General features: G+C 49.5%; 1 protein-coding gene across 2 annotated transcripts; it reads left to right on the top strand.

Annotated features, from left to right (window-relative positions):
• The first annotated feature begins 6,083 nt into the window (after positions 1-6,083).
• FBXL12 (F-box and leucine rich repeat protein 12) lies at positions 6,084-9,556 on the top strand. 2 transcript variants are annotated; one of them, XM_026481341.4, is made up of 3 exons: positions 6,084-6,425; positions 6,545-6,617; positions 8,120-9,556. In XM_026481341.4, the coding sequence occupies exons 1-3, from the start codon at positions 6,340-6,342 to the stop codon at positions 8,939-8,941; spliced, it is 981 nt and encodes a 326-aa protein (XP_026337126.1). In that variant the 5' UTR covers positions 6,084-6,339; the 3' UTR covers positions 8,942-9,556. The 2 variants fall into 2 exon arrangements, with proteins under 2 accessions (XP_026337126.1, XP_026337127.1); XM_026481342.4 differs by lacking the exon at positions 6,545-6,617 and having other exon boundaries at positions 6,090-6,425.
• Positions 9,557-10,281: the final 725 nt, after the last annotated feature.

Raw genomic sequence — 10,281 nt, 5'->3', positions numbered from 1 at the left:
CGGAAGTGAACAACCGGAAGTCCCTGTCCCGGCTCCCGGCTCCCCGCTCCACGCCCCTCTGACTTCTTTCCGGTCCCAGGCCGGGATGGGCTTGCGGATTCCAGGCGCGGCTTCGGGGTCCCGAGTTTGGGCAGGGGATTCCCGCCCATCGGTGCGTGGGGCCAAGTTAGGATCCCGGTCTGTGCGTGGCCGGGGAAGGGGCGTGAAAGGAAAGTCAGAGGTGAGGGGCCGGCGCCCATTCCGTTGGAAGCTGTTGGTTGAGGCCCCTTAGATGTGGGGAGATGTCGTCTTGTGTGGGGTTTGGTAGAAACATCAGGGGAGCCTGGGGACGTCCCGTGGTGGGTAGTGACTTCCTGTTTCTGAGCTCGACTAAGCCTCTTAGTTGAGCCTCTTAGCCACAGGGCTGTAGGGAGCCTGGGTCGAGTCGTGCAGTCATCTCGTCTGGCCCCCTAGCTTCATTCAGGGCCGGGCCTTGGAAGCGTTTTGCTCACCCTTCCGCTTTGCCTATCGCTCCTGACCCCCCGGGACACCAGGGCGCAGACGACAGTCAGTAAGCAGGGGAGCCGGCTGATCTCGTCCTGGATCCTCGTACTTATTAGAATAGTTGCACGCCAGCCAGCATCACAGGCAAGTAAACTGGAAACAGCACCAGTGCAAAATCACCCAGGTTTGCGTCTTCAAGGAAGATCGCTGCTGCCCGGCAGGGAGCACCTTGTACCAGATCTCAACCTTGCCTTTCAGTCCCAAAGCAGCCCCTTGACTAGTCTAGTTCTCCAGAGCTGGTGGGACAGGGGGCACCCCTCTCTAAGTTCAACCAAACAGCTGCCAGTGGAACCAGTCAGCTGTTCTTTCTCAGCAGACAGGATTTTCCCAGTTTGGTGAGCCTAAAGGGATTCACTCTGAAAATGAGCCACCCTTCCGATTTGCCCAATCCACCTTCTCAAACTGGGATGTGAGATTTGGTGGAAGACATGAGGGGCCATCCTGTGGAAAGGGCAGATGCTCTGTGACCCTTTGGGGGCTGATCTGACTTAAGGGAGCTGGCCCAAGAGGGCCTACCACAAACACTGGGCTCAGGGACCTTCCTGCTCAGAACTTTGACCTGTCATTCCTCTGAGAGTTCTGAGTGTGCTTGAGAGGGCAGGGAATCTGAATGGAAAACTTACTTAGGTTGGAGACACAGTCTTTGAATTTGCACAGATGAGTGAAAAACCCACCCTCACCCCTTATTAAACTGTATGATCTCAAGCAAGACAGTTACCCTCTCTGATTCTTATTTTCCTCATCTATGGAAATGGGATTCCCACCCTATGATTATAGTAAGGATTGGTCTCGGACCAGCTTCTGATGGTTCCTTAAGAATTTGCACAAGAACAGATGGGGCAAGAGGGGAGGTTGGAAGGTCAAAGGTGAGCTGAGGGGACTGATGTGCCCAAGGAAGTTTGGAAGGAGCACATCATTGCATTCACAGAATTATGGTGTCACACAGGATGTTGGTGGTGGTTACCACTAGATGGTGGAATTGCTGAATCTCCTGTTCCTCTGGCACTTTTTGGTGTTTTCCCAGATTATCTACAATGAACATATATTACTCTTGTAATGGGGGGGGAGTAAATGTTACTTTTTTAAAACAAGTTCTAATTTCTCAATGATTTAGAGTTACAGGCTGGGGAGTGGGGATTGGAAAGGAGTAGGGGGTGGGGCTGAAAGAGGATGAGAATAAGTCTGGGATTGTTGGGGGTTTGGGGTCCAATGAGAGGTGGTGGGGATCCACTAGGGGGCTGCCAACCCCAGGTGGGCTAAACCATCCTGAGGTGGGTAGTGGGCAGTGGGAAGTCCCAGGAGTAGGCTGCCACTGCTGCATGGACTCCCTCTACCCTAGATTTAGGTGAGAGAGGGAGAGGCCTCAGGAGATATGACACCTCACTTTAGAGACCCCTCCCCACACCCTGGTAATTAGAATTTGGAGCTTCCCATGAAAGGACTCAGTGAATGCCCCTTGAGGAACAAGGGCAGCCCCATCCCCCTGTCTGAGCAGCAGAAAGTTTGCTGTCAGAGGTGCTGGGGTGGGGAGGAGATAGATGCTTCCCAAGAGGAAGAGTTCTAGGTCACAACCTAAGGAGCAAGCTGGGCAGGCCCTCTCTTCCACCTTGTTTCCTGAGTTTCTGACCCAGAGGAAGGAGTTTATATGTGAGGTTTCCTTTCCCTCCACCCCTGTATGCTGGTGGAACAGGAAATGGTTCTTAGGAACCCCCCTGTAACTGAGCCCCAGGAGCAGGAGCACCTGGGTTTTGCTGAACTTAAAAGCAGTTGCCCCAGGGGTGCAATTTAAATCAAATTTGGCAATTGTATTTATTTTTATTTCTTTTAAAGATTTTATTTTTACTTACTTAAGAGGGAGAGAGTGAGCGTGAGTAAGCAGGAACAGGGAGTTGGGGGCAGAGGGAGAGGGAAAAGCAGAGTCCCTGCTGAGTAGGGAGCTGGATGTGGGGCTCCATCCCAGGACCCTGAGACCATGACCAACCAACTGAGCCACCCAGGTGCTCCCAGATTTGGCAATTTAATTTTTTAAATTAATTAATTAATTAATTTGACAGAAAGAGACAGGCAGAGAGGGAACACAAACAGGGGGAGTGGGATAGGGAGAAGCAGGCTTCCTGCTGAGCAGGGAGCCTGATGTGGGTCTGGATTCCGGACCCCAGGATCATGACCTGAGATGAAGGCAGACACTTAACGACTGAGCTACTCAGGTGCCCCCCAAATTTGGCTCAGTCAGTTAAGCATCTGCCTCTTGGTTTCGGCTCAGGTCATGATCTCAGGTTCGTAAAGATCAAGCTCCGTTTTGAGCTCTCTGTGCTCAGTGCCGAGTCCCCTTGGGATTCTCTCTCTCCCTTTCCCTCTGTCCCTCCTCCTGCTCGCTCTCTCTCAAATAAATAAATTAAATCTTAAAAAAGGAAAGAAAAGAAAAGCAATTGCCCCACCTAGGAATCACCAGGAGGGAAATAGTCTTAGGGGTGGAAGGAATTGTTCAAGAGTTTCCTTCTCCCAACATCTCAGCCTGTCAGCAGGCCTTGGAGATACAGCAGTGACCAAGGCTGACCCACCACCCTAGAATTCAGTCTGATAGAAGAATAAGACAAGTGAAGAGGTCTTCAGTACAGTGCTGTGAGGGGGAAGCCCAAGGCACTGGGAGCAAAGAAGGCATTCCCGGTGTGTGATGGCATAGGCTTTCCAGAAGGAATCAAGACCACGGGGTAGTCTGGTAGAGGGCTACACTGTGGCATCAGATCTGGGCCTGTGGCCCTGACAAGTGACTTGACCTCTGTGGGATTCTTTTGGCCTTTCCACAGTTGCAGGATGGCTGACAAAGCATGAAGCATTTTTTCTGTGTTTTTGTTTGAGGAAAAATATCAAAGGGGTTTGATTGATTAATAAACATTTGGAACTTACATTTTTTTAAGGTAATAAGTGCACATGGTAAAAATTCAAGCAGTATGTTATGGCAGCATAAAGTGCCCTTGCCTTCAACTACCATTAAAGTTTCCACTTTCTGGAGATAGTTCCTGCATCTTCAAACGTGTGATATGGAGCCTCCCAAGAAAATGATAAAACTTTTTAGACATTAACACATTTCAATAGATATAGAGACTTAGTATTTTCAAGTAACATACAGTATTTTAAGTTATGTCAAAGGGCAGAAACGAATGACTTAGGGTTTTTTGGTGGTTTTTTTTTTTAAGGCTTTTTATTTTTTTAAGGAATCTCTACACCCAGTGTGGGGCTTGAATTCACAACCCTGAGATCAAGAGTCCCATGCTCCACCAACGGAGCCATCCAGGCACCCTATGAATGTTTTAGTTTTTATACAGGCCTTCATGTATAAAGGGTGAAGCACATAATAAATTGTGCATTTTTTGGAGATATATGTATCTCCAAGGAGATCAAATTATATTCACTGATCTCTACACCTTTTGCTTTTTAAAGCAAACAGTATCCTGAAGATTGTTCGAAACAGCATAGAAAGACCTACCTCATTTTATTTTATTTTATTTTTTAATAATTTGAGATCCTACACCTGGGATTGTTGGGTCCAAGAGAAGCTGCAATCTTATATTGCTAAACTGCCTTCAAAGAGTTTGAATCAATTCTGCCCCTACTGCAAGGTTGAAAGGGTCTGTTTCCTCCCACCAAGGCCACTACAGATATTTTCCAGCTTCTTCATCTTTTTTTTTGGTTTTGTTTTGTTTTTAAAGATTTTATTTATTATTTATTAGAGAGAGAGCATGAGCAGGGGGGAGGGCCAGAAGGAGAGGGAGAAGCAGACTCCCCACTGAGTGGGGAGCCCTATGCAGGGCCTGATTGATTCCAGGACCCTGAGATCATAATCTGAGCCGAAGGCAGTGGCAGCGGCTTAACCAACTGAGCCACCAGGCACCCCTTCTTCATCTTTTTTAATCTGATAGATGAAAGCCCTGGTGTTTTACTTTTTATTTGTTTATGGATAAGAACAAGCATACAGATGTATTTTTTTAGCTTTATTGAGGTATAGTTGATACACAAAAATCGCGCACATTTAATGTATACATCTTAATGAGTTTTGCATTTCTTTTTAAGACAGTTTTCAGCATCTCCAGTTCCTGCCTCTGTGTGTGTGTGTGTGTGTACTGAAAACATTTATTGCCGATATACGCTCTTGGGGGTGTGATCTAGCAAAACCTCTAAATTAAACTTCACATGTCCTTTGACCCATCATACCGGTTCCTGGTTTATTTATCCCATAGAAAAAACATGTAAGAGGGACACCTGAGTGGCTTACTTGGTTAAGCGTCTGCCTTCGACTCAGGTCATGATCCCAGGATCCTGGGATCAAGTCATGCATGGAACTCCTTGCTCAGCGGGGAGCCTGCTTCTCCCTCTGCCTGCCACCTCCCCTGCTTGTGCTCTCTCTCTCCTCTGACAAATAAATAAATAAAATGTTTTAAAAACGAAAAAAATGCAAGATATATCTATAGATATATCTATATATATATTTCTATTTATCCAATAGAAAAAACATGTGAGAGGGATACCTATAAAGTATATATAAATGTTTATATATATGTATATATATAAATGCTTAGCTCAAATATTGTTTGGGTAACAAATCTGGGAACGACTTGAATACTCATCAATACAGGAATGTTGAATAAATTTCACTGTTTTTATTGATAATTTTTTAATGAATTGCTAATTTAAAAATGAGTGATGGGGTGCCTTGCTGGCTCAGTCTATGCAGCATGCGACCCTTGATCTTGGGGTTGTGGGTTCCAGACCTGTGTTGGGCATAGAGATTATTTGAAAATAAAATCTTAAAAAAAAAAATGATATGGGACGCCTGACTGGCTCAGTGGGTAGTGTATGCGACTCTTGATCTCCAAGTTGTAAGTTCAAGACCCAGTTTGGGTGTAGAGATTACTTAAAAATAAAAGCTTTTAAAAGCAAATGGGCGATATATATCTGGTGGGAGTGTCAACTCAGCCTCTAAGGAGAACAATTTGGCTCTACCAAAACGAAAAATTGAACACGCCCTTTGTTAACAAGCTATTTCGGTTCTACAAATTTATTCTTGTTCATAGGCACCAAAAAGCGTTAGTAAGTAAGAAAGTTAGGGCCTCGCTCTCTTAGGACAACCCCTGGTTGACCCCAGACAGCGCTGCTCTTAGGGCGCCTTCCGGGCTGGGTCGGGAGTCTGCAGCCCCGCCCTCCCAACGCTTGGCGCTCTCCGGGCTTGTCACCGCCCCTAGCTCCGCCCCCGGGCTGATCGTCGCCGCCCTTGGCCCCGCCCCACGAGCCTCCTCCCCGCCCTTGGCCCCGCCCCCAGCACAGTCCCAGCCTTTAACCCCGCCCTACGAGCCCTGTCCCGGCCCTTAGCCCCGCCCTCAGCCTCGTCCCAACCCTTAATCCCGCTCCCGGGCCTCGTCCTCCATCCAAACACGTCCCCGGGTCTCCCGTCACCGCCCCAGCCGCGCCTTCCGGGCTTGGTCCGAGCCCCAGCCCCGCCCCCAGCCTCGTCTGCGCCCCTAACCCCGCCTCCGGGTCGCGTCAGAGTCTCAGCCACGCCTTCCGTGCTCGGGCTTGGTCCCCAGTCCCATCCTCCGCGCTCCATCCTCATCGCCGGCGGGCCTGTCGCTGGGACCCAACCATGTCACCGCAAGAGGAAAGCTGAAACTGTCCTCCCGCCGTCGGAGGTGGCGGCCACAGCCCTGCCGGGACCCCCCCCCCCCCCGCCACCCGCTGGCGCCCCCGTAGCTAGATCCCGAATCCCCTCAGCCGCAAGCGGAAGTGCGTGTCGGTCGGATCATGGCGACTTTGGCAGACCTGCCGGACTCAGTCCTGTTGGAGATCTTCTCCTACCTCCCGGTCCGGGACCGGATCCGCATCTCCAGGTGCGGCCCCGCCCCGCAGGGGTGGGTGGGAAGGTCGGGTCGGGGTGGGACTCACCCTGAGCTGCGGATCCGGTCCCCGCGGGGCCGGGGTTGTTCTAACGGCGGGCCCCCTCCCCCAGGGTTTGTCACCGATGGAAGAGGCTGGTGGACGACCGGTGGCTCTGGCGACATGTCGACCTGACGCTGTACACGGTACGCGGGGCCGACGGGGCGGGCCTGGGCCGCGGTCGGGTGTCTGGGCCGCTAGCCCCACCCCCTCGCTCCCTGGATTTCGAGTTTGGCAGTCCCGGGCGCATTCCCGCACCGTCACTTACCTGAGTTGCTTATATTATCTATTAATGAGTTTTCCTGGAGAAATCATTTTCCAGATTCAACTTAATTTCCAGAATTTATTTCCTGAGTAGTGCAACGGAACCTTTCCCACTTTTTCCCATTTGCATCGTATTTATTTTTGTTGTTTTAGTATGAACTATTGCAAATATCTATAGAAATGTGTAGAGGGTAATATCTGAAACAACTATGTACTCATCACCTTGATTTAACCCATTTTGACCTTTGGTCATTTTTGCTGCAGATTATGTGAACAGACATGCAAAGATTTATGTATACATGTATGCACACAATATTTATGGATATATTCGTTGCATTTTTTGAAACCGTCCTCAGAGGTAACCACTATTAGAAAATGGATTTGTAGTCTTCCGATGACTTTTTTATTTCCTGTATGAGTGCCAAGAAGCAATATAAAGTTTTGTTAATGTGTTTCTCAAATTTAAATAATGGTATTCTATTTAGGTAATTAAATGCTATTTATTGTATATCTACCCACAACTAGCTTTATTCATGCCACATTGCTTTGGAGATTTATTTTAATTGAAACATGTAAATCTAGTTTGTTTCTTTTAACTTGTTAAATATATATACCACAGTTTATCTATTTTTCTGTTGACAGACATTTAGTTATTTCTAGCTTTTTACTATTATAAACAGTATTATAAAGGAGTGTCTCAAACTTGCCTGTGTATATGAATCACCCAAGGATCTTGTTAAAATGCTGATTCTGATTCATTTAACTGGACGGGGCCCCAGATTCTGAATTTCTAGCAACCTCCCAGGTTTTATGCTATGCACAAATTTTACACTCTGCAGTTTCTTTTTTTCTTTTTAAAGGTAAAATGTGCCTATATTAAGTTACATTTTGTTTGTTTTCTAGTAATTAACTTCCCAGGGTTTATTTTTGCAGCTTTCACCATTACCAGGTTGTGATGATGGTGATGATGGTTTTTTAACATAGGTGTAACTTACTCTAGGCAGTTCTAGCCTTTTTCAGCTTGTTTTGTGTTGCTTATTTCGACTGGCAGTGGTCTTTAAGAAAGGGATAAAATGCTGGTGAGTCGCTTTGCTTTCTTACTTACTCCAGATTATGAGAATCCGCTCTTGTGCTGAAGACAGATCTATTCTGATCTTCTCTTTTCCCCTCATGGCTTTTGCTCAAACCAGAAATCAAAATGAATGGGTTATATTGTGTTGTTGCTCCTGGGGAGGTGCAGGGTCAGATGAACCTGGCAGGGGAGGGGCAGAAGCCCAGGGGAGCTCTGGAGCCCCACTGGGGCTTTTTTGTCTCCAGGCAGGCAGGGGCCTTGGAATGTTCTCCATATCTCTCACCCTGTCACCCCCATCTCTGGCTCTTACAGATGCGGCCTAAAGTCATGTGGCACCTCCTTCGCCGGTACATGGCATCCCGGCTCCATTCCCTGCGGATGGGTGGCTACCTGTTCTCAGGCTCCCAGGCCCCCCAGTTGTCCCCCGCCTTGATGAGGGCCCTGGGCCAGAAGTGCCCCAACCTGAAGCGCCTCTGCCTGCACGTGGCCGACCTGAGCATGGTGCCCATCACCAGCCTGCCCTGCACCCTGAGGACCCTGGAGCTGCACAGCTGTGAGATCTCCATGGCCTGGCTCCTCAAGGAGCAGGACCCCACCGTGCTGCCCTTGCTGGAGTGCATTGTGCTGGACCGTGTCCCTGCCTTCCGAGACGAGCACCTGCAGGGCCTGACACGCTTTCGCGCCCTGCGGTCATTGGTGCTCGGTGGCACCTACCGCGTGACAGAGACAGGGCTGGATGCGGGCCTCCAGGAGCTGAGCTACCTGCAGAGGCTGGAGGTGCTAGGTTGCACCCTCTCGGCCGACAGCACCCTCCTGGCCATCAGCCGCCACCTCCGAGATGTGCGGAAGATCCGGCTGACCGTGAGGGGCCTCTCTGCCCCTGGCCTGTCGGTCTTGGAGGGCATGCCCGCCCTGGAGAGTCTGTGCTTGCTAGGTCCTCTCATCACCCCAGAAATGCCTTCCCCGGCTGAAATCCTCTCCTCCTGCCTTGCCATGCCCAAGCTCAGGGTCCTTGAGCTGCAGGGGCTAGGGTGGGAGGGTCAGGAGGCTGAGAGGATTCTGTGTAGGGGGCTGCCCCACTGTATGGTCATCGTCAGGGCCTGCCCTAAAGAGTCCATGGACTGGTGGATGTGACCACCACCCATCCATCTTAGCTTTCCTTGGGGAGCACCACACCCTCTGAACGGCACTTGCAGAGGGCCTGTAGTCAGGCTGACAGGACCTGAAAGTCACGGGTAGAGAGAACTGAGGCCTTGGGGCCTCCAGACAATTGGAATCCCTGTTTGCCAGTTCTTTGGCCTCCGTGACATCAGCCAGCCTCCTGGAGGGCCTGTCCCCACATCTGGAAATGGGGAAGATCATAGCTACCTCATGGTTATATTGCAAAGCCTTAACTCTTTACCAGCCCTGGGCCGAAAAGGTCCTTGATGAAGGGTTGTTCTCAGGAACAGGATGGATGCAGAAGGGTGGGGTTAGGAGTTAGGGGGACCTGAGAGGCCAAGGCCCCTTAGGAGGCCTGGAAAGACTGTCTATGCATGTGCACCCACACAGCGACACACCAGTGATAGACCTACTTGCACACGAGGGACATGATGAGAAAGCCAAGTAAGACTTAGGCTTTGATGATCAAAAGTGTTAATGAAGGTTCTAAGTTGTATTTTCTGTACTTGGTATTCTGTATTTTCCAAATTTTCCACAATATATATTATTTTGCTATTAAAGAAAAATAATTTTTTTTTTTTCAAAAAAGCATTTGGTTTCTTATTCAACAAGCATTTCTTGAGTGCCCGCTCTATCACAGGCTGTGTTCTAAAGTCCTGGGGCCGCAGCAGTGAACAAAGCAAGCCCTGAGTAGAAGGCAGGGCCATCAACAGGTGAACGCATTGATGGAATAGTTTTAGAGACAATAGTCCAGGCTCTTGTGATGGAGGTGCCCATGTCTGGTGGAGTGGGCGGGATGAGCCGCTCAAGTTTGGAGACCTGGGAGGTGACGAGGAACCCACTCTAGGATGTGCTGGAGAAAGAGAAAAGACCAAGACACTGAGATGGGGATGACCTTGACATTTTTGAGGATCGGGAAGAACCCTGTGGCCGAGGGAACAAGAGGTGAGCAATAGAAAGTGAAGTCAGACAGTTGCTGGGGTGAGGTTGGAGGGTCCTCACGGGTGGCACGAGTTTTAGGAGTTCAGTACCTCTCGACTTTCTCTGCCTGCTGAGTCTGAGCCACTTGAAAGAAGCAGGTGGCCGGCAGATAGCGATCAGGAGTGCCCGCCTTTGCGAGGAGTGTTACTTTGATCTGAGCTGGGGAGGATGGTGTGTGTGACTCCACAGGTTCCCCACCTGCCCACCGGCCCAGCCCGCCTGCTCTGGGGTGGGCAGAGCCAGAAGAGAAAACGGCCGAGCTGGGACCCTTGGTTCCTTGCTCCAAGCTCACTTACCAGAGGACCTGGGTGTCTCTCCCATACTTTCCCACT

The sequence above is a fragment of the Ursus arctos genome, unplaced genomic scaffold (genome assembly GCF_023065955.2).
Source record: "Ursus arctos isolate Adak ecotype North America unplaced genomic scaffold, UrsArc2.0 scaffold_14, whole genome shotgun sequence".
Taxonomy (NCBI): Eukaryota; Metazoa; Chordata; class Mammalia; order Carnivora; family Ursidae; genus Ursus; species Ursus arctos.
Note: the sequence above shows the minus strand (reverse complement) of the source record. Positions and strands in the feature narration are given on the sequence as shown.

Coding starts and splice junctions, on each gene's coding strand:
- FBXL12 (XM_026481341.4), top strand. CDS start 6,340: ATGGCGACTTTGGCAGACCTGCCGGACTCAGTCCTGTTGGAGATCTTC. Junction 6,426..6,544: donor GACCGGATCCGCATCTCCAG/GTGCGGCCCCGC, acceptor CCCCTCCCCCAG/GGTTTGTCACCGATGGAAGA. Junction 6,618..8,119: donor TCGACCTGACGCTGTACACG/GTACGCGGGGCC, acceptor TGGCTCTTACAG/ATGCGGCCTAAAGTCATGTG.